The 24024-nt window shown below is 44.1% G+C and overlaps 1 protein-coding gene across 2 annotated transcripts; it reads left to right on the forward strand.

Annotated features, from left to right (window-relative positions):
• Nucleotides 1–275: 275 nt before the first annotated feature.
• On the forward strand, nucleotides 276–21209 carry METTL1 (methyltransferase 1, tRNA methylguanosine). 2 transcript variants are annotated; one of them, XM_061614991.1, is made up of 7 exons: nucleotides 354–443; nucleotides 998–1199; nucleotides 3940–4106; nucleotides 10307–10491; nucleotides 11240–11353; nucleotides 16140–16241; nucleotides 20692–21209. In XM_061614991.1, the coding sequence occupies exons 3-7, from the start codon at nucleotides 3959–3961 to the stop codon at nucleotides 20830–20832; spliced, it is 690 nt and encodes a 229-aa protein (XP_061470975.1). In that variant the 5' UTR covers nucleotides 354–443; nucleotides 998–1199; nucleotides 3940–3958; the 3' UTR covers nucleotides 20833–21209. The 2 variants fall into 2 exon arrangements, with proteins under 2 accessions (XP_061470974.1, XP_061470975.1); XM_061614990.1 differs by lacking the exon at nucleotides 998–1199 and having other exon boundaries at nucleotides 276–443.
• The last annotated feature ends 2815 nt before the right edge of the window (nucleotides 21210–24024 follow it).

Genomic DNA, 24024 nt, shown 5'->3' on the forward strand with positions numbered 1-24024 from the left:
TACAGAGTAGCTAGATATGTATTCATTAGATAGAAATTTTCCCACCATAGAAAGAAGCGATGGGAAAAACTTGCTAAATTTCGGCTTGTCTTGCAGCTACTAAAGACACCAAAGGTATGCCAGAAAAAAGAAAGATAGCAGCCTTAACGATATGAAAATAAATAAAAACAGGTGAATCCAAGATTTGAGCACTTTTAAGACACAGATGCCGCTGGCCCTTTAAGGCGGGTGCTTGACAAATTCCCCATCGGAGCGTACTTGCACGTCGAAATGACGTGTATTCTCTGCGACTCTTGCTAGATTCTCCACGTGGTTTCTGGAGCTGTGGGGTTTGTGAGTACTCCGATCATGGAGGGGGTTATGTCGGCAACGGCGCCGCCGCAGAAGCGCTTCTACCGGCAGCGTGCGCACTCCAACCCGCTGGCTGATCACACCCTGCGCTAGTGAGTGTGGGCGGGATTTGAACCCCTGCGATCACCCCGCTTTCGGTGTGATCCCATCTGCCAGTTCCGTGGCCCCTAATAGTTTTCCCAGGGACTCATAGACCCACACTTGCAGGGTGGGCAGTTTTCACCTCTTGTAGTTGCTGTTGGTGTCTTATCTGTATGAGTTCTTATCTTCACGGTCGTTGTTCCCCCACCCCGCTTTGCTGGGGGCAGCCCCATCCCATTAACAGTTATCCTGTTGACAGTCCAGTTAAATTCAGTGAGACTTCTGAGTAAGTCATAGTGTCGGGTTTCACACAACTTTCTTCCCTTTACTCTGTGGATCTGAAGCTGTCTTATAGTGAGTCAGACCCATTGGTCTGTTCAGCCCGGTGTTACCTGTTTTAATTGACAATAGCTTTCCAAGGTAATGGTGGCTTTTCCAGTTTGCAGCTTGAATCTCTTTTAACTGGGGATGATAGGGAGCCTGCGACTTTCTGCATGAAAAACATTGCTTGACTACTGACCTATGGCCTGCTCTCTAGCTATGCATTTTCTGAATCTCTCTATAGTCTCTAGACGAGCACTGGTGGGACATCTGGCCCTCCAGATGTTGTTGGATTACCATCAGCCCCAGCCAGCATGCCCAGTGGTTTGAGGTGATGAGAGTTGCAGTTCAGCAATATCTAGAGGTCCTCAAGTTCCCTATCACTGGTCTAGATGTGTAGTCATCGGAGGCAGAGGGTCTTGGAGCATCTCACTAAATGATAAACGGTGAGAAAAGGGCAATGCAATCCTATGTTTACTCAAAAGTAAGTCCCAATGAGTTAAACTGTAATAGTATGATCCTAACTCTGCTTATAAATAAGTGTCATTGACATTAGTGGTCTGAGTGGTGCAAAATACTAAGCTATTGTTTGTTAAACAAACAAACTACAACTTGTCCCACAGACGATCAAACAAATTATGGCTTTTTTTGCCTCATCTCTGCAGTCTGATGAGCAACTGGGATGGTGTGGTCAAACAAACCATGGCTAAGGAAGAGTGCAGGTTCATATATAACCCCAAACTATCATGAAAATATAGCTAAGGTTTGTACGCTAACATCAAACCATGGCTTCAGATTTTGGTTTGTTGGCAGCAAACAAACCATAGTTAAGTTGCTGGGCAGGATTTGCAAATGACCCTAAGCCATGATTTAATAAACTACAGTTTAATAAACCATGGTTTAGTGTTATGTGTGACCCAGACCAATGGGACTTACTTCCAAGGCCTTTGATACTGTGAATCGAACCGCTTTCTGGACCATCCTTCTGAAAACTGGATGCCCTGATAAATTTGTGAATATTTTGCGACTCCTTCATGACAACGACAGTTTTGGATAACAATGGCTTTCAGAGTGATCCATTCAGAGTCGGTTCAGGCATAAACCAGGGATGCATCTTTGCTCCTACCTTATTTGCTATCTTCATTGCTGTGATTCTACACCTTATTGAGAGGAAACTTCCTACTGGTGTGAAAATCATATATCGAACAGATGGAAAGCTTTTTAGTCTTAGTAGGCTGAAAGCAAAAAGTAAGGTAATGTCAACCTCTGACGTGGAACTTCAATATGCCAATGATAATGTGGTCTCCGCACATTCAGAGAAAGATCTTCAAACTATCCTAAATGTCTTTGCAGAAGCATATGGAAAGCTTGGGCTCTCACTTAATATTAAAAAACCAAAGTGCTTCATCAACAGGTCTAGTCCCTCTGTAGCACCATCAATCCAGCTTAATGGTGTGACGCTGGAGAACTTTGATCACTTCCCCTATCTCGGCAGCCATCTCTCTGTAAAACCTGACATCAGTGCTGAAATTCAACATCGTCTGAGCTCTCCCGAATGAAGTGTAGAGTGTTTGAGGATCGGGATATTCACAGGGAGACCAAAATGCTTATTTACAAAGCCATTGTACTATTGGCCTTACTGTATGCCTGTGAAACATGGAGCATTTGTAAACTCCACTCCCAGCTTCTTGAAAGATTCCACCAACACTGCCTCCGGAAAATTCTGTAAATTACTTGGGAAGACAGATGGACTAATGTTAGCGTTTTGGAAGAAGCAAAGACCACCAGAGTTGAAACAATGATCCTTCAACATCAACTTCGCTGGACTCGCCATGTTGTTCGAATGCCTGATCACCATCTTCCAAAGCAGCTACTTTACTCCCAACTTAAGGATGGAAAACGGAATATCGGTGGACAGCAAAAAAAGTTTAAAGATGTTCTTAAAGCGAATCTAAAAAAATGTAACATGAACATTGAGAACTGGGAAGTCTTGGCCCATGAACGTCCCAAATGGAGGTCGGCTATTATCAAAGGTGCTGTGGACTTCGAAGAAGCACGAATGTAGAGCGAATGGGACAAATGAGCCAAGCGGAAGGCACATCAAACAAATCCTCATCGCGACCATCTTCCACCTGGAAACCTATGTTCTCATTGTGGGAGGCTGTGTGGATCCAGAATTGGCCTCTACTGTCACGGACCCACCGTTAAAGACCTTATCTTGGAAGACAGTCTTACTCAGCCACAAATGATCACCAATGAATGACTTCCAAGTAAGCATGCTTAAAGCTGAAATCTCATGCACACTGGTTTGGGCATGTTGACTGTTCAATGAAATGGAACTCCTTTCAGTGTAAATGTGCATAGAATTGGGCAACATATATTGCAGCCCTGAAGCTTAGCTGCATGCTTACTTGAAGTTAAGCCTCATTGCATTTAATGGGGCTTGCTCACATGTTATAAGTGCCCCTTAATAGAACTGATGTGAAAAGTAATTTCCCCTGACAGTAATTTCCGTTGACATCAATGGAATTTGCTTCCAAATAATTGTGGTTAGATTTGGGCTGTATTGTCTTGTCTGGGACTTTTCCCCCTCTTTTTCTGTGTGCCAGATGGACAAATTACCATTTTATTTGCCTGCAACACAAGTCTTAGGAATGTCTCTAGAGATGTGAGTCATTAGAATATTTCTGGGTGTCAAAATTATATGACTTTTACCAGCCCTGACTCCTCTTTTAATTTATTAAGAAAACCATAATAGAAAACTGCAAATGTTGCTGCACAGTCTAAAACACTGTTGCCACTTGAAAAAACAGCTATTCCTTCTTCATCAAAGAATCGTAGGTGTATAACCTGGTAATTGTAGCACCTAGCAGAGACTTGGTGTACAGTCTCCATCTTTGAATTGAGTCTTACAACTGACCTTATGGCTACAACATTCAGCCTAATGTTTGTGTCCCCTCCCTCATTCCCCCCCCCCCGGTGCTTTGTGTAATATCTTGCTTGATGCAGAGTTCTGGAAAACTCTTAACATTGGCGTGTCTCTATTTTGAGACATGTTGGCTGGGCTTAATAAAGGCATTGCTCAACTTTGATTTTTTTCCTTACCTTTGGATTTTTTTATGGTCGATGTATAGTTATTGTTCTTTGCTATTGATCCATGAAGCTCTCTGGTTTCTTTCCTGATAGTCCTGCCAAGCCTGAAGAGATGGACTGGTCAAAGCTCTACCCAGCATTTTTTGCCCCTTTAGCCAAAGACAATCAACACGATGATCTGAAGGATGTGCAAGAGAGAGCCAAGCCTGAATCTCAAGTAGAGTTTGCTGATATTGGCTGCGGTTATGGGGGATTGCTGGGTAATTTTTTCCCAATGATAGTTAACTGGTGGTTAAGCCTTCTCTGTGGGATTTGTGTCCAGGGGAACAGGCTTGTTAAATATCATGAAAATTCCCTTTCAAATGTTTTCCTTCTCTCCCTTTTGGAACTAACTTCTGTGCACAGTTTCATGTGGTAACTTGGAATGACAGCTGAGGATATGGGTGGTATCTGTAGTTGTTGTCTCTGTGCACTGATCTGTATGTTCATCAAAGTTTAGGACTTGGGTTCCCAAACTGTGGTCTGCGAACTTAATTAAAGTGGTCCGCAGCATGTTTGCGGATTTGTGATTGAAGACGGAAGATGACACTACATCAGATTAAATAGTCATAGTGATTTTTCGTTGTGTTTTAATTGCCTCCTTTTTTCTTAGATTGCATTTTATTGTATTGCAATTTGAATTCTATGGAATACAATAGAATACAATGTTTAAGAAATAAAAGAAGGAATAAAAATACAATTAAAAATCATGCAGCATCTAGCACAGCACATTACAATTGCTACAACAGGTGGAAAAATCATTAATTGGTTTGCCAAGACCCTCAGCAATTTTCAAGTGGTCCATGGGGGGGGGGAGTTTAGGAACCACTGTTTTAGCATATTAAAAAAAAGGTGGCTACCCATTAACAACACTAATGACTATGGTATTCTTGTACGAAGAGATCTTCATTGTAGCAGGGACAGGTAGAGCATGAAAGGGTTGAGGCTTGAATTGTACAAATTCAAATTTCAAGTGAAGTCCTCCTTCTCTGGGACCTCTCTACCTTGCAACCTTAAACTAGATTCTAACCTGTTTAACTGTCATAGGGTTGTATGCAATGCCAGTCCTACTCAGAGTAGACCCATTGAAATTAGATTTTAGTCATGTTTATTAATTTCAATGGGTCTACTCTGTGTAGGGCTAGCATTGGCCACAACCCATAGTTCTCAAGCAAGAGGCCTGGTAGCTGTTGTGCTATATGTATTTATTTAATAAATACAGTTGCTGGCGCAGGGTGCTTTCAGCTTTGGATCTGTTGGATCCAAAGTCCACAGAACCAGATACTCAGTTCCTTGGAGTTGATGTACTGAAAAAGTAAGAATACGCCACCCTCCTGCTCTGGTTGGTGCAAGTTGGCAGGCCTTGGGATGTGGCTGTGGATCGTCTATTCCTCCCCAACAACCCTGGTCACCATTACTCTGTACAGCTGTCCAAAACTAGCACGAAAGATTTGAAACCAGGAAGGAACTAGGATTTGTGTCTAATGTTAGTCGTACTCGGACCCATTTAAAACACATGACTTTCCCCAAAGAATTCTGGGAGCTGTGGTTTTCCCCTCACAGAACTACAACTTTTCAGCTCCCTTAACAAATTACAATTCCGATGATTCTCTGGTGGAAGTCATGTGCTTCAAATGTGCATTGGATGTGTTTTAAATGTATGGTGTGGATCTGCCCTAAGATATAGTCCTAGCGGTTCTTAATAAGCAATTCAAAGCACTCTCATGAAACTGCAATTCCTAGTTATTCTTTTGAATTGCAATTCCTAGTTATACTTTTGAATTGCAGGTATATGTTTCAGAGAGAAACTGCATGTTAAGACAGTTGGTTGTAGTCAGAGCTTCTGTTCATGCTGGAGGAAGGAAGGCAAAAGGGAAGGATGCTGGTTGCATATTGCACATTTGTAATTGGAGTATATGAGCACGCCATGCAGTATCTAGTGCAGAATTCAGCAAACTGAGAATTGTCAGCTGTCATTTGAAAAAGCAAGTTTGTAGTCCTCATGGATATGAGGATAAGCATGAAAAGGTGTGAGCTGCAGCTCATGAAATCTCAGAAACCAGAGGTTCTAGTGGTCATGGGCAAATAGCTCTTTTTATCCTTCCTCATAAGTAAGCAGTAGAAACAGAACAAATTATGGAGATACAGACACATCTGCTTCATCTGGCAAACAGATCCTAGCTGTAGAATTTGGCTTTTCCCAATGGGAAATGTGTCATTGGATTTCTAGTATGCATGTACCCACTGGCATTAAGAATATGTCCATATTCTTAGAATGGAAGCTTGCTGACTCAAGAGTGATCCAAAGGCTATGGACTGATTTCCACTGAGGTGATTTCCACATGATGATGGCAGCTATCATGTGAATGATTAAAATAGCCACAATGTGCTGGTTATCCCGCATAATGAAATTTCCTTTTCTGAGGAAAAGCTTTTTCATGTGATAAATTTTCACTCCTTCATTGTCATGTGATTCCACTACTATTCTACAGGCTTGATGACACCAGTGTTAGTGGGAGGTAAACAACTTGTTAAATGTTTCTGATGCTGAAGTTGTACCACCTTGAGGAAACATCCCAGAGAATAAAAGCTTAACTCCTTGCACAACAGTCTGAATTGAAAATGAGTACCACTTAATTCAGGGAAATTACAGCTCAGTCCTGTGCATGGACGTAATGAGTTCAATGCAGTCTTATTTTGTAGCCCAGAAAGTTTGTCTAGCATTGAGCCTTCCTTCTCAGCCCTAAGTCAGCCTTTCCTATCCTTGTATCCTCCAGATGTTTTTGAACTACAACTCCCGTCAACCCCAGGCAGCACAGCCAATGGAAGATGTCGTCCAAAACAGCTGGAGGGCATCAGGTTGGGGGAGGCTGCCCTCATGAAGTTAATGCACATTTCCCTGGGAGGAAGCCCTGCAGAACACAGCTGGACTTAACTTCCAAGTCAGCCTGCATAAAATAGGATTATGCAATCCTATGCGCACTTCCTTGTGCATTAAGTCCTATTGAAATTGGTGGGATTTACTTCCAAGGAAGTATGCATAGGATTGAGCTGCAAGTCTAAACAGATGTTACTGCCTTTGCTCACATTCATTCCTTGTTCTTCTTGTCTTTCTGATTCCTCCTTCCTGCCCCCTCCCATTGTCCCCTCTGTGCCGAAATCTAAATTGTAAGCTACTTGGGACCAGGGACTATCCCTATCATCATCTTTATCACGTTTTGTAAAACACAATACCTAGTGATGGTGCTATGTATATGATAACAATAAAGGAAAACCCTGAGAATTTTGAGTGTTTGGTACATGGGGGAACAAAAAGTGGACCATGGCCAATTTTGAGTAGACCCCTCCCCCCAGATTTTGCAAAGAATGCTAAACTAGATGGACCCTGCTCTACTGCAGCAAGACATTCTTATGTTCTTAAGCAAGAGGGCATAGCTAGGATCATGCCTGGGTTAGTTATGCTATTATCTATTAAGAGATTCTCAAGTTATATGTCATTTGCTTTGTAAATTTCTTTTTTTTCCATTAATTTTTATTCAAATTTTCAAAGACAAAAAAACAAAACAAAAATAATTAAACAATAAAATAAAATGTGACTTCCAATTTGTCATAGATCAGTCATAAGTCTACAATATATAACAATCCTGTCTCTAAAATTATATTATAAAATCACTTTCCTCCAGTAGTTATCTTAATTAATCATCAAATCTCATAAACATTACTTTACTCTTTCCACAAAAAGTCAAAGAGAGGTTTCAATTCCTTGAGAGATACATCTTTCAGTTTTTCTCCAAATAAACATGTCGATTAATCCATCTCATTCAAATCTGTTAGGTCCAATAATTTCAATAGCCATTCTTCCATTATCAATATTTATTCCATCTTCCATCTTCAATAATCCTGTTAAGTCCAGTAATTTCAGTAGCCATTCTTCCATTATCAGTATCCCATAATAATCTTGTTGTCATAGCCATAGTCCAAATAAACATATCGATTAATCCATCTCATCAAATCTGTTAGGTCCAATAATTTCAATAGCCATTCTTCCATTATCAATATTAATTCCATCTTCCATCTTCAATAGTCCTGTTAAGTCCAGTAGTTTCAGTATCCATTCTTCCATTATCAGTATCCCATGATAATCTTGCTATCATAGCCATAGTCATATAGTAAGAGTCTAATGGGGATTTCCTTTATCAGAAATATTTCCTTGCCATCAATTCTGAATATGTTGCTGAAATATTGTTGTAAAGTCATATCTCTGTTCTTCTTTTTTACAAAATGCACTGGCTCATCTCTTGAGAATTTTTCCATTGTCACACATCTGTAGTTAATTCCATAATTTTTTTCTATGTCAAGCTCCATCACATCATTCCAGTCCAGAAAATTATCCAAGACATTGATAACTTTATCACTAATATCTTCATTAATTTCTTCAGAGACAACGTTGAATTCCAAACAGTAAACTTTATTTCTAATATCCATAAACTCCAGATCTTTTTCCAATTCCACATTTGCTTTGTAAATTTCATCAACTGTAGGAACTCTAGTAACATTTTGGTCAAATAAAGGAACTCTGGTAAAGAAATAATGAGTAAGCCATGCAAGTCAGCATTAGTCAGTATTAAGAGTCGTAGCCTGAAAGATGGAGATATGCATTGAAGAAAAAAAAAGGGGGCCTAATTTCAACTCAGATTTGCATAGTTTATACATTTTGGGGAATATTCTGTTTCTTGATGCAGCATCTTTAAAGCAGAACCAACAGGGCTTGTGCTTTTTAAAAATAGAATAAATCAGCAACATATAATGCACAGTTGTATATTTTTTGCATCTATCTGCCATCTGCACATAGGGAGGTGCAAGGTGTTCTACTGGGCACTGAAACCCCACCCCATGAGCAGGAGTGCAGTGACAAATTCAGAAGAGCAGGGTCCCTTCATGTTAGTCACAGCCATGCCACACCCTTTTTTTTGCTGCTAGGTTGAGAAAGCGTTCCTTGTTAATGCCTTCTCTCACAACAACAGATGTCCCTAGGAGCCAATAAGCATGAAATAAGAGAGTGTTAGCTACTGAGAAGAGTCTTCTCAGTGGCTGCCTCACATCCTTTCATTCTGTTTGGATCCAATCAGCAGGAAAGGACGAGGTAGCATGTTAGAAGACTCTTCTCAGTGGCTAACACACTCCCCTTTCATGCTGATTGGCTTGTAGGATGCTGGAGACATAGGGGCCCTGTTCCCAAAAAGGGGACTAAGACCCTTGAGACCCTGGAAGACTACACCCCTGCCCATGAGCTTTCCAATTCCATTCGGCCACCATCCTGCCTTCTGAGATGCCACCAAATATTTGCTCACATACTTTTAAGTGTTCTTAGTCACTCTAACCCAGGTGTTAGGAACATTCGGCCCTCAAGATGTTGCTAAGCTACAATTCCCATCATCCCTGGCCATTGGCCATGCTTGCTGGGGCTGATGGGAGTTGTAGGTCAGCAACATCTGGAGGGCTAAAGGGTCCCCATTCCTGCCCTAACCACTAGAAACTTGGTTTTTTAAAAAAAGTGTGTGTATTGGAGTGGGGGGGGGAGAGATGTGAGCTGCCCAGAGAACTCTTGTTACGGGCCAGGTATGTAAATGTAAGAAACAAATTTTGCAACTGCCGTGCTTGATTCATGGAGGAAAATGCTAGCAGTGGCTACTAGCCCTGATGGCTATGCTCTGCCTTCACAGGCAAGGCAGTATGGTTTCAAATACCAGTTGCTGGAAACCACAGGAGGGGAGACTTCTCACATGCTCAGGTCCTGCTTGTGGGCTTCCCATGGGCATTTGGTTGGCCACTGTGAGAATAAGATGCTGGACTGTGATGGGCCCCTGGCCTGACGCAGCAGGTGCTTCTTATGCTCTTATGCTGTATGTAATGTTGTAGGGAGCGAATGGGAACAGAGGAAGCTGCCTTATACCAAGTCAGACCAGTGGTCCATCTAGCTCAGTATTGTCTACACTGACTGGCAGCGGCTCTCCAGGGTTTCAGACCAGGGACCTTCCCAGACTTACCTGGAGACACCCAGGATTAAAGTGGGGATCATCTATATGCAAAGCAGATGCTCTGCCACTGAGCTGCAGGCCTTTCCTTTGCAGGCAGTGGCTCTGGGGCCAACCCATCTTTACTCTAGAAAGTTCTGTTTAATTCAATGGACTTCTAAGGAAGCGCTTCTGCCTCAAAGAGAGGAATGATGCAAATATAGCGTGAGAAGAGAAAGATACGTCTAGTGGAGGTATTGGAACTTGAAATGTGAGGTTAAAGGGAGGGGGAAAGAAATGACATCTTTGCCACATGCAGGCCTTGTGGCCACCTTACAGTTGCTTTATTGAACAAAATGTATATACCATTTCATCAGCAAAAACCTCTTGACCATTCTCTTTGGCAGTTGCACTGTCTCCCTTGTTCCCCAACACTTTAATGCTGGGTTTGGAAATCCGAGTGAAGGTCTCAGATTATGTGCGGGACAGGATCCAGTCCCTGAGAGCCTCTCATCCTGGGCAGTTCCAGAACATCGCCTGCATCCGCAGTAACGCCATGAAACACCTGCCCAACTTTTTCCGCAAGGGGCAGGTGAGTTTCTGAAGAATGTTGCTTGGCAGCTCTGCAGACGGCAAAACAATCTCTAACAATTCTGAAAAGTATTTGCATGCACACTTGTTAAAAGTTTTGCTTTTAATCAATGCGACAAGGAAGAAACCTCTTGCTACAACAAATAATATTAGAAGCATGCACCCTTTTCAGGACACCTGTGTCACCCCCACTCTGCACACTTGAGATCCTCGCTGTTTCCTCCAAGAGAGAAACTTCGTTCATTCTGATACAGCTTTTTCATGGATCTTTAGGGGTGACTCTCAAGGGTACATCCTTTCGTTTTTTAAAAAAATGCCCCAAGCAACGCATATTATAGGGATGGGGAATCTGCAGCCCTCCAGGTGATGCTGGATTTCACCTCTCATCAGCCCCAGCCACCATGGCCAGTGGTCAAGGATGATAGGAGTTGTAGTCAAACAACCAGTCTCCTGATCCCTGCTCTATTCTAACTGTTCCCCTGGGCTTCAGGCAGAGGTCCTTCCCAGCTTTGCTGAGATGTTTTTAGGTGATGGTGCATCCAGGGTTTGAATCAAGCTTTTAACATGCAAAACATGTGCTCTGCCACTGAGCCACAGCCTCATCCCTTTGACGACCCAGGAGTTACGAATGCTTCTTTAGCCCCGGTGATTTCATAGTCGAGCCAAATGCTGATAGGGGGTTGTGTTTAAATTGCAGATTGTTGACACACATTACTACTTCCATTCCCTTTATTTTCTTATTTATACAGCTGTGCAAAATGTTCTTCCTCTTCCCCGATCCTCATTTCAAGAAGACGAAGCACAAGTGGCGGATTATTAGCACCACTTTGCTGGCAGAATATGCCTATGTACTGCGTGAGCAGGTAAGTGAATGGATTGCTCCTCCTAGCTGTCCTCAACAGGAAGGCACTAAGTCTGTCTTGCCAGTGCTGCAAGAGCCACGCAGAGTAGTTACTAGCCTACAAAATATTCTTACTGCCCCCCCCACGTCTCCAGTTAAAAGCATCTAAAAACAATCACATAAATTTAAGATGCACTCAAATCATGCATCTGGAGAGGCTGACGAAAACAAAAAACTTTCCAGCAGGCATCTAAAAGAGCCAAGGATGGTGCCTGCCTATTGTTAAGTGTGAAATTATCTTCAGACTTTGGATTTATCTTGCCCAGTATTGTCATTTCTGACTGGCAGCAGCTCTTCAAGATCTCAGGTAGAAGTTGTTCCCAGTGCTGCTACGTATGGTGTTTTATCACAGGAATGGTTATGCTGTGGACCTAAGGTTATTGGACTCCAACTCCCATCATCCCTGACCATTGGGCATGCTGGCCGGGGCTGATGGCAGTTGGAGTCCCACAACATCAGCAAGCATAATGTAGGCTACTCCTGTCTTACACCAACTCTTCTTGAATAACGCACAGCTATGAAATGGGACATTGAACTTGTCAAGGATTATCAATACCTTGGCATAGTCATTAACCAAAATGGAGAAAATAGTCAAGAAATCAGAAGAAGGCTAGGACTGGGGAGGGCAGCTGTGAGAGAACTAGAAAACGTTCTCAAATGCAAAGATGTATCACTGAACACTAAAGTCAGGATCATTCAGAACATGGTATTCCTGATCTCTATGTATGGATTAGACAGTTGGACAGTGAAAAAAGCAGATAAGAGAAAAATGAACTCATTTGAAATGTGGTGTTGGAGGAGAGCTTTGCACAAACCATGGACTGCGAAAAAGACAAATAATTGGGTGCTTTGTTGTTATGTGCCTCCAAGTCGACTACGACTTATGGCAACCCTATGAATCAGTGACCTCCAAGAGCATGTGTCATGAACCACCCAGTTCAGATCTTGTAAGTTCAGGTCTGTGGCTTCCCTTATGGAATCAACCCATCTCTTGTTTGGCCTTCCTCTTTTCCCACTCCCTGCTGTTTTCCCCAGCAGTATTATCTTTTTAATGAATCATGTCTTCTCATTATGTGTCCAAAGTATGATAACCTCAGTTTCTAGTGATAGTTCTGGTTTAATTTGTTCTAACACCCAATTATTTGTCTTTTTTGCAGTCCACGGTATCTGCAAAGCTCTTCTCCAACACCACATTTCAAATGAGTTGATTTTTCTCTTATCAGCTTTTTTCACTGTCCAACAACATGAAATGGGAGAGGTCAGCAGTGGCATCTCCTCTTTGGTTCACTCAGTGGCCTGAGTGATGTTTTTCGGTCTCTGGGTCTCCTTGAAAGCTGATCAGGGTTTCCTTAACGAGATGGCTAGCAGCAATGCATGCCCCTAAAAGACAGCTTGACCACTGTTACTGATCTTGCCCAAGAACGTGCCGCTGCAAAGGAGTGTTCTGTGACATATCATCAGTCAAATGACATGGGATGACTGGGAGAGACCACAGCTGAGAGGTAGATCATGTGTTTTGCATATAGAAGATACCAAAATCAATATTTTTAACATCTTCAGTTATAAAGATGTGGTTGCAGATGATGGGGAGGGGGCAGGGAATCTCTGCCTGAAACCATGGTGAGTTCCTACCAGTCAGAGTAGACAATATTGAATCATAGAATAGTAGAGTTGGAAGGGGCCTACAAGGCCATCGAATCCAACCCCCTGCTCAATGCAGGCATCCAAATCAAAGCATTCCCGACAGATGGCTGTCCAGCTGCCTCTTGAATGCCTCCAGTGTCGGAGAGCCCACTACCTCTCTAGGTAATTGATTCCATTGTCGTATGGCTCTAACAGTTAGGAAGTTTTTCCTGATGTCCAGTCAAAATCTGGCTTTCTGCAACTTGAGCCCATTATTCCATGTCCTGTACTCTGGGACAATCGAGAAGAGATCCAGGCCCTCTTCTATGTGACAACCTTTCATGTACTTGAAGAGTGCTATCATATCTCCCCTCAGTCTTCTCTTCTCAAGGCTAAACATGCCCAGTTCTTTCAGTCTCTCCTCATAGGGCTTTGTTTCCAGTCCCCTGATAATCTTTGTTGCCCTCCTCTGAACCCATTCCAGTTTGTCTGCATCCTTCCTGAAGTGTGGAGACCAGAACTGGACACAGTGTTCAAGATGAGGCCTAACCAGTGCTGAATAGAGGGGAACTAAAGCTTCACGCGATTTGGAAACTATACTTCTGTTAATGCAGCCTAATATAGCATTCAATTTTTTGCAGCCACATCACACTGTTGGCTCATATTCAGCTTGTGATCAACGATAATTGCAAGATCCTTCTGACATGTCATACTGCTGAGCCAAGTATCCCCCATCTTATAACTGTGGATTTGGTTTCTTTTTCCTAAGTGTAGAACTTTGCATTTATCCCTGTTGAATTTCATTCTGTTGTTTTCAGCCCAATGCTCCAGCCTATCAAGGTCCCGTTGAATTTTGTTTCTGTCTTCCACGGTATTAGCTACGCCCCCCAATTTTGAATCATCTGCAAATTTGATAAGCTTGCTCTGTACCTCCTCATCCAAGCCATTAATAAAAATGTTGAAGAGCACTGGGCCCAGGACGGAGCCCTGTGGTACCCAACTTGTTACTTCCGCCCAGTTTGAGAAGGAACCATTGATAAGCACTCTTTGAGTACGATTCTGGAGCCAACTGTAGATCCATCTAATAGTTGTTCCATCCAGCCCACATTTAGCTAGCTTGCTAATCAGAATATCATGGGGCACTTTGTCAAAAGCTTTGCTGAAGTCGAGATATATTATGTCCACAGCATTCCCACAGTCTACAAGGGAGGTTACCTGATCAAAAAACGAGATAAGATTAGTCTGGCAGCATTTGTTCTTCATAAATCCATGTTGGCTCCTAGCAATCACTGCATTGCTTTCAAGGTACTTACAGATTGACTGCTTTATAATCTGCTCCAGAGTTTTTCCAGGGATTGATGTTAGGCAGACTGGTCTGTAGTTCCCCGGTTCCTCCTTTTTGCCTTTTTTGAAGATAGGGACAACATTAGCTCTCCTCCAGTCATCCGGCACTTCACCAGTCCTCCATGATTTCGCAAAGATAATAGAGAGCGGTTCTGAGAGTTCTTCAGCCAGTTCCTTCAATACTTTAGGATGCAGTTTATCGGGCCCTGCCTATTTGAACTCATTCAAAGTGATTAGGTATTCCGGACCTTGACCATTTGTCTATCAATCTCAAGTTCCAATCCTGACCCTTCTACTTCATGTTTCCCGGGAGGGTCATAGGCCCTTTTTTGGGAGAAGACTGAGCCAAAGTAGGAATTGACCACTTCTGATTGAGCTCGATGGACAAAGAGTCTGACCTGATACAAAGAAGCTTGCTAGGATTGGGCCAACACTCCATGCGTTCTAGAACCATTTCCCCAATTCCCCAGGTATTGGGTCCCTAGGAGTTGCAGGACTACAACTCCCATCAGCCCCAGCCAGCATGGCAAATGGTCAGGAATTATGGGAACTGTAGTCCAGCAACAGGTAGGGACCCATAGGTTGGGAAAGGCTGCTAGTCTAATAAAATAAGGCAGCAGATGCACGGGGGTTCTACAGCAGCTGAAGGTGAGGGATGGGTGCCATGAAGGTAAAGAGTTTGAAAGCTGCTAGTCCAGTGCTTTGGGCTGGGCTTGAAGGGGGCAGTGCAGGTTTGGGGTGGGATGGGGGTTGTCTTGTGCCCGTTCGAGCACAGAGATGCCAGTCTAGACATTCTTTTCTCCTCCTCGACATTCCGAGAGGCTGCACAGATGAAGGGATGAGTCTTCACTCCTGCTTAGATACCCTGCTGTGCCAATTCCTCTGACCCTGAGCGCTTCCTGAGGGTAGGTCTTCACCGAGGAAACGACGCCACTCTCAAATCACAGAAATAATTAATCTCTTACCAAAAATCCAGGTGCGTCATCGTACCTTACAGCCTAGGGAAAAACAAGACACACTTGATCACTTGGGAATTTCAGACCCAAGGACAAGGGAAGGGTGCTAATTCTAATTACTGCTGGAAAGCAAAGGATGATCTTTCCCCTACATCTAGCAGGAGGCTTGTGCTGGCAAAGGTCCTTGGAAGGCAGAGCGTTGCATCAGTGCCAATCCCTGGCTTCCTCCCAGCAGCTTCCTCCCAGGGCACTCTGGCTGACTCTGCTTTCACCTGCCACAGAAAAGGATAGAGAGCACCCCCTTTTTTTTCTTATGTCGTCACTTTTGGGGTTGGAAACAAAGAGATCTAATCTTTGTGATGAATCAGCATCAGGCCTCACCCAGAGCTGGCGTGAGTCACCCCCAACTCTGCCAGTATCTCCCCCAAGGCGATCACTGGGGAGGAAGAGACTGGCACGGAGCAGTGCCAGGACTCGTGACGCTTCCTGTGAGAGGTGATGGCGGCGGCGGTGGCAGCACTGGCGCCCTCCTTAATGATCACAAAGATTGCAATTGCTGAACCCTGGGCTGCAAGGAAGCGAGGGCCTTTAAAACACTCAAGAATTACTCCTGTTTGGAAATGGGCCTGAGATCCATCTTCATACAGGGAGCTTCCAGTGTTTGGGATGAACCTTTTCTGCTAGAAGCCCAAGCTTTTGTGTGTGCCTCACCGTTTTTTTGCCCCCCACCCCCGAAATGGCAACCTGGTATCTGACCCGTGGGGAGGGGACCCTTTGCATGTTCTGTGTTCTTCTCCTTGTAACCCTCTCCGTCCCTCTCCCCAGGGCCTGGTTTACACCATCACAGATGTGGAAGAGGTGCACAAGTGGATGGTAAAGCATTTCCAAGAACATCCACTTTTTGAGCAAGTGCCATTGAAAGAACTGGTAAGAGTGAGTGAGAGAGAGGGCACTTGTGCCTGTGTAATTTCGGCTGTAATGATCTTTACAGTTCTGGACATGGCTCTTGGAGCATGATGTGTGAAAATGTTTCATAATGCACTCAGCCCATTCTTTGACTTAGATCACTGGATCATGAAATTCCTGGTAGTGGCTACAACTCATGAGTCTGTCTCTGAGCAAGCTGCCCCAGTGGCCCAGTGGCACAAGCACTGGTAATTTTACAATACTAAAAGAGGAACCTTGTTAAATGTATACAGACATAAAGTGCAATGTTAAGACACTTTATAAATAAAAAGCCCACGAAGTTACAACATATTTAATAATTAAAGGAGAGATAACAACTGAACAGATTTTATTTTATTTTATTTATTTATTACATTTATACCCCCCTTTCTTTTCATGCTAGAAACCCAAGGCAGCTTACATAGGGTTCCCAGGCGGTCTCCCATCCAGGCACTGACCAGACCTGACCCTGCTTAGCTCCAGCAGGGAGCTGGCCTTATGTGGAATATATGTACCTATCATTCCCAGAAACACACAAGTGGTTTGCACTCTTTTCCAAAAGGATTGCTGGGCTGAATTCGGCACACACCCCTCTCCCTGTAGGCATGGGAGTTTCATAAATTCCTGATGTAGCTATCTCAGGATTTTATGTCTCTCTCAGTAAAGCACAATCAGGAGAAGCCATGATGAAGAGGAACAGAACATATGAAGAATTATGTTAATTTGGATACATCATGCTGTTCCACAGAGCATAAGGTGGATAGAATATACACACATATATACACGTGCTCGCTTGCGCGCACGCGTACACACACACACATGTAATTAATCACACTGTAAATCATATGCATGTATAAGTTCAGGGATTGCACCCTCAGACACACATGCATAAAACAGGCTGGCAAGTAAAATTCCATCAAGTTATTAACCCACAAAAGTCTTAATATTCTCCTAGCCATGTTTATTAATTTGTTGGGAAAATGAAGGGGGATGCCTGCCCCCCATCTTCACCCTGGGCCAACTTTTTATCATTACATTTATCAGTCACCCAATAGCCAGAGTCCTCTGATGAACCAAATAAAACAGATTAAAATTGCAGTTCTAATCAAACGTCAGTCAACAGCAGCACAAAAAATCCCTATAACAAAGCAACAGTATTGATATATGCAATTCCAGCCGTAATTGAGAGAACTCCAAAAGCCAGCAATGTAGGGCTGAAAAGCCACATTGAAATGCAGAAGACTGAAGCAGCCTATATAATTTTAAATTATTTTAAAAGACCTGACAAAATAATGTCTTTTTAGTGCCCTACAAAATCCTTTTTAGGTAAGCAGCAGGTGAGCCTCTCTTGGGGAGGGCATTCACCAATTGAAGGGCGCCACCATTGACAAGGCCTTCTCCCTTGTAGCCGTCCTCTATCTTAGTTTGTGGGGGCACTTGAAGAAGGGCTTCAGCCAATGATCTCAGGGGTGCCTGGATAAGTTAACTCTTTTCAACCTGAGGGAGCCGTTCAAGGTTGGCCAACCCTGTGAAGGCTGCATGCCAGGCGTTATTTATTTATTTTATTTATTTATTTATTAGACTTTTATACCGCCCGACTAGCTATAGCTCTCTGGGCGGTGAACACAAGATACAATAAAATCACACAATATAATACAGCAAAAACATATAAAAATAAGAACAATCTGAAATCAATTACAACAACATTTAAAAATTAAGTTAACTTAAATTAAAATGCCTCGGAAAAGAGGAAGGTTTTAACTTGGCGCCGAAAGGAAAGCAACGTCGGCGCCAAGCGCACCTCGGGGAGACTGTTCCACAGTTCGGGGGCCACCACTGAGAAGACCCTAGATCTTGTCACCACCCTCCGGGCTTCTCTATGAGTCAGAAGCCGGAGGAGGGCCTTCGTAGTAGAGCGTAGTGTTCGGGCCGGTTCGTATCGGAAGAGGCGTTCCAACAGGTATTGTCGTCCCGCGCCGTATAAGGCTTTATAGGTTAATACCAACACTTTGAATCTAGCCCGGAAGTATATTGGCAGCCAGTGCAAGCGAGCCAGAACAGGTGTTATATGCTTGGACCGCTTGGTCCTTGTTAACAATCTGGCCGCTGCATTTTGCACTAGCTGAAGCTTCCGAACTGTCTTCAAAGGCAGCCCTACGTAGAGCGCATTGCAGTAATCCAAACGCGAGGTTACCAGAGCATGTACGACTGATGTAAGGTCCTCCTAGCTCAAATAGGGACGTAGCTGGGCTACCAACCGAAGTTGGTAGAACGCATTCTGTGCCACCGAGGCTACTTGAGCCTCAAGTGAGAGGTGATTGTGGCCGATGAATGTACCCCTTACCACACATGCAGACCACACACACATGGAAGCATACAACTTGTGTCAGACACTCACATTCTTTCTCACACACACTGACTCATAGAATCATACAACAGGAGGGGGCTTATAAGGCCATTGAGTCCAACCCCCTACTAAGTGCAAGAATCCAACTTGAATTTGTCCAGGTGCCTCTTGAATGCCTCCAGTGCTGGAGAGCCCACCACCTCCCTTAGTTATTGGTTCCATTGTTGTACCACTCTAATATTTAGGAAGGTTTTCCTGATGTTCAGTGGAAATCTGGCTTCCTGTAACTTGAACATATTATTCCATGCCCTGCACTCTGGGATGACTGAGAAGAGATCCTGGCCCTGGTCTCCCCTTCTGCAGGCTAAACTTGCCTAGTTCTTTCAGTCTCTCTTCATAGGGCTTTGTTTCCAGTCCCCTAATCATCCTCATTGCCCTTCTTTGAACCCATTCCAGTTTCTCTGCATCCTTCTTAAAGTGCAGTGTCCAGAACTGGACACAGTACTCAAGATGAGGCCTAGCCAGTGCCACATAGAGGGGAACTAATACTTTACATGATTTGGAAGCTATACTTCCGTTAATGGAAATGGAAATGGACTGCCTTCAAGTTGATCCTGACTTATGGCTACCCTATGAATAGGGTTTTCATGGTAAGCGGTATTCAGAGGGGGTTTACCACATAGCACTGTTAGCTCATATTCAGCTTGTGATCAACAATCCCAAGATCCTTCTTGCATGTAGTATTGCTGAGCCAAATATTCCCCATCTTATAACTGTGTCTTTGGTTTCTTTTTCCTAGGTGTAGAACTTTGCACTTATCCTTGTGAAATTTCATTCTGTTGTTTTCAGACCAATGCTCCAGCCTATCAAGATCCCTTTGAATTTTGTTTGTCTTCCAGGGTATTAGTTATCCCTCCCAATTTTGTATTATGTGCAGATTTGATAAGCATTCCCTGCACCTCCTCGTCCAAGTCATTAATAAAAATGTTGAAGAGCTCTGGGCCCAGGACCAAGCCCTGCGATACCCTGCTCATTACCGCCCCCCAGTTTGAGAGGGAACCATTGATAAGCACTCTTTGAGTATGATTCTATAGCCAACTGTGGATCCACCAGATAGTTGTTCCATCCAGCCCACATTTAATCAGAATATCGTGGGGTACTTTGTCAAAAGCTTTGCTGAAGTTAAGATATTTTATGTCCACATCTTTTCCACAGTTTACCAGGAAGGTTACCCGATCAAAAAATGAGATAAGATTATTCTGGTGGGATTTGTTCTTGACAAATCTATGTTGGCTTCTAGTAAATACTGCATTGTTTTCAAGGTGCTTGCAGATTGACTCACATCATAGTGCACGGCTGACAGGAGAGATTTAAATCTCTTAGCACAGCACTGCAGTGGTACAATTTTCCCTCATATTGGTCGGCTGAGGGGACAAAAAGGCTGACGTGAAGATAAAGCAACTTTCCTTCCCTCCACCCCCCACAGACCCTCAGAGTAACAGGATCTGTGCTGGCAATAGTTAGTTTCCTCCCCACCCGCTGTTTCTTTCTCTGCCCCCCACTGCAGGTTAACCCTAAGAGCAATAATTCAACTTGCACTGGGGGGGGAGGGGGGGAGATTCTCCAAGTGCTGTAAGGAGGAGGGCGATGGGTGCTGATAGGCCACTTCAAACATCTTTTCAGGCCAGCCCCCCTCCTGCTGTCATAATGGCTTGGAAGATGCAGAGGACTCTTTGGGGAGCAATATCTGTTTGTGATAGGATGTAAGAAGGGTTGTGACTAGAAACTGATGTGTATGGGGGGGTGTTGAGACCTCCCTTTTTAATAAACACCCACATGGGAGCCAATGTGGCAAAGTGGTTAGTGTGTTGGGCTATGACCTAGGTGACCAGGGTTCAAATCCCCACTCAGGCATGACGTTCCCTAGGTAACTTTGGGCTAGGTACTGCCTCTCAGCCTAGCCTACCTCACTGGGTTGTTGTGAGGATAAAATGGAGAGGGGGAGAAACATGTATACCACCTTGAGCTCCTTGGAGAAAGGGCGGGATATAAATGCAGTAATAAATACATCTGTTCCTCCCAAAGGCCAGTGACCCTGTTGTTGATCTCCTGGGGACTTCAACTGAGGAAGGGAAGAAAGTTCAGAGAAATGGAGGCAAGACCTTCCCAGCTGTCTTCCGGCGTGTCATGGACACTGGACAGGAACAGGAAGTGTCAGGATCATGACTGGGGGATTTCCTGAGGCCTGAGAAGATTCACGTTGTCCATGTCTGTGCTGAACGAGAGGGTTTGGGGGCGTGGATTGCATCAAGAATGGGATGGACTCACCGCTTCTGGTCACACTAGAGTCAACCTTCTATTAATACAACCGGGGAATCCCCTTCTGGAGAAACACACTGTTGAACTATTGAGTAAAGGATTGCTTGGTTTGTTTGTTCCTGACTTTGCCCATAGAATGATCAGGGTGGATTGTTTTGGCCTTACTGATGAGCATGTCAGAGACAACCAGCAGGACCAATGATTGTAGGAGGCGTCTCCAAAGCTAAAGTACCATTTATCACTCTATTTTAGTGAATGAATAATAAACTGAAAGACTCAACAAAGTTGCTTTGAGTTACTAAATCCAACCAACCCGCAATTGCATAGTGCCAGCAAAAGCCTACCTTTGCAGCTCGGTGTGCATTTGTTCTCAGTCTGAGCTGCTACTATTCCATCACTTTCCGCCACTTCCCACAAAGGAAGGACCATAGCTTGCTGGTAGCGTGTCTGCTTTGTATGCAGAAGGTCCTCGGTTCAGTCCTCGGCATCTTCAAGAAGGGCTGGGGAAGACCCTAGTCTGAACCCCTGGAGAGCTTCTGCCAGTCAGTGTAGACAGTACTGAGCTAGATAGACGAATGGTCTGACTCAGTACAAGGCAGCTTCCCATGATCACTTCCTAACCTCACTTCACTCAGGGATTCTGCAAGAAGGCGATGGCGATTCAGGCCACCTGCAGTCTTTCGACTTCACCCTCTTCTCCAGATCTGTGCCAGTTCTAGACCCCTGGATCTTTATTTATTTATTATTTGATTAATATCCCACCCTTCCTCCCGGCAGGAGCCCAGGGTGGCATCTTTGAGGGGGCAAGAGTCCTGCCACAATCAGAACAAGTACTTAGGCTTTCCTTTGTTCAAGCAGGAATGGAGAACACGTTCTCCACCTTGCCCTAGATGTTGCTGGAGTACAGCTCCCACCATCTCTGACCATTGGGCCATGCTTGCTGGTGCTCCTGGGAGTTGGAATCCAACAGCATCTGGAGGGCCACAGGTTCCCCACCACTGTCCTAAAGATATCATGGGCTAAGGCAATATGTGTGGAATCCATAAGATTTTTTGGGGGGGGGATGCTTCTATGGTTAAGATTCTGAAACTTTCAATCATCTCTTTGAGTACCTTGCCTTCTTGCAAAAGAATCATCTCTCTAGTAGCCTAAACTGAGGAGAAGCTGCTTAGTCATCTTCCTTGGTGGCCTCATCTGATTCTGCACGGTCAACCTAGATCCTTTGCTGCAGCCACTGGATGCTTCTCTCTCTCTCTCTCTCTCTCTCTCTCTCTCTCTCTCTCTCTCTCTCTCTCTCTCTCTTTCTCTCTCTCTCTCATGCTAAAACGTTTCAGGAACTCGTAGCCACTTTGGTGGGGTAAGAACCATGGGTCTAACTGTAGGCTAGTCTTTTCTACGGTGGTTGGCCCTGGAGTGACAATGTTCGCAACAGCTGGAGATCTGATGGTCTCTTGAGTGTGGGGATGGGGAAACTTTCAGCCCGAGGTCCGCGTTCCCTTCTGGGCAACCTTCCTGGGGGCTACATGCCGGTGTTGGGTGGGGCCAGGGGCAAACGTGGGCAAAACAAGGAATGCAATTTTTGCCCTAGTACAGTTGGATAGTTTCTGCACACACAGCCCTCTCTATCCTCTGGTCAGACAAGAACCATAAGGATGCTTTCCATCCAAGCAAAAGCACTCAAGCAAGGGTAGTAAGGGGTGTGGCTGGGGAGGGTCCCAAGGGCCAGATAGAGAGGCTTGGAGGGCCGCATTTGGTCCCTTGGCCTGAGGTTCACCACCCCTGCTTTTTGCTGTTATAAATTCATTTGACCAAAGCGATGTTGAATTCTGTGGCCTATAAACTTGGCAAACTTTGTTTGCATCATTTATTCAGCTTTTGTTAGTGAAGGGGCAGGAGCTCTGTAGGGCACTGAAACCCACCCCCCACTATCACCACCATCACCACCTCTGGAAGTTCTAAACAGCTCCCTGCAGATTTTTTCAAACCAAAATTGATGACACAGTTTCAAGCCTACCTTTGTATCCATAAGGGCCGGAAACCTGTGTTTAAAATAATCAAAACCTGAGATGACCAAGGTATTGAACTTTCCCACCATAGCACTGGACAACATACAGGGATATATCTTTTCCCAAGTGTCATATCAATGGGGAAATACCTAGTTTCCCAAGGTGCATAATTACCTAATCTGGAGACTTAAACATGGAATGATAATGCCCTTGTCATTCACGGAGATGAGTCATTGCCAAAGAGTAACGCACAGTGATAGGCTGTGCACATGCGTGCCTTTGCAGAGCACTCCTAAGGCTAGTAAATTTCGTGAGCTCAGCCTGAGTCACTTTTTTACTTATTCCTCAGCTTGCCAATGGCACTGTAACAACCTGTTGTGTATGCCCAAAGGATGGTCTGCCTCCTTAATGGGTGGAGGGCTGAAGACTGGGGTGTGTGTGAATTCTGTCGTTATCAAGTGCCTGGTGTGGCAAGCTGGGTAATTCCTTGTGCACAGAGGAACTTGGCAGTCTCGGGATGAGTACTCATCTGGATTGGGATGTGCATCCATCTCCCCACTCCCACTTCTGCTCCAGACATGAGAATGTATATACATCAGGCTGATTAAGACAGAACCCAAGATGATGTTGCCTGACCTGGGTTTTTAAGGAAAACCCCCTTCCAATTTATACAGCTGGGCCTCTTTTACAGATACTGTCCCTGCAGAGGTATTTGGCTCAGTGAGCTGAAGCTACTAACATAAGGATTGTTTTGCTGGTTGACATCCATGCAATCTCATATTTTTTTTCTCCAACACATGGGAGGGAGGGAGTGCTTGCAAGAAGGGTATGAAGACAGGACAGCTTTCCCATCTTTTATCTCCAGCCAAGGCTGGCTGTGTCATATAAACACACCAGGCAACTGCCCACAGGAGCTTGGTTTGTGGGATAGCTGCCTGCCATGCAAGAAGTAAGGATGCTTGAAGAATTAGATTTCTCTGGATTCTGATTTGAGCTGACCTGATTTCATACCACCTGGAACTATGAACGTGCTGGATCAGAATTGTCATTGTCCTACACATTCATTTCTCCAGATTTTACGATACCATTTCTC

Source organism: Rhineura floridana, chromosome 3, assembly GCF_030035675.1.
Source record: "Rhineura floridana isolate rRhiFlo1 chromosome 3, rRhiFlo1.hap2, whole genome shotgun sequence".
NCBI classification, from domain to species: Eukaryota; Metazoa; Chordata; class Lepidosauria; order Squamata; family Rhineuridae; genus Rhineura; species Rhineura floridana.

What these genes read in the sequence shown, in the direction of transcription:
- METTL1 (XM_061614990.1), top strand. Translation starts at nt 349, where the DNA reads ATGGAGGGGGTTATGTCGGCAACGGCGCCGCCGCAGAAGCGCTTCTAC. An exon ending in GCTGATCACACCCTGCGCTA is followed by an intron (nt 444 to 3,939) that starts GTGAGTGTGGGC and finishes CTTTCCTGATAG; the next exon opens with TCCTGCCAAGCCTGAAGAGA. An exon ending in ACTTTTTCCGCAAGGGGCAG is followed by an intron (nt 10,492 to 11,239) that starts GTGAGTTTCTGA and finishes TTATTTATACAG; the next exon opens with CTGTGCAAAATGTTCTTCCT.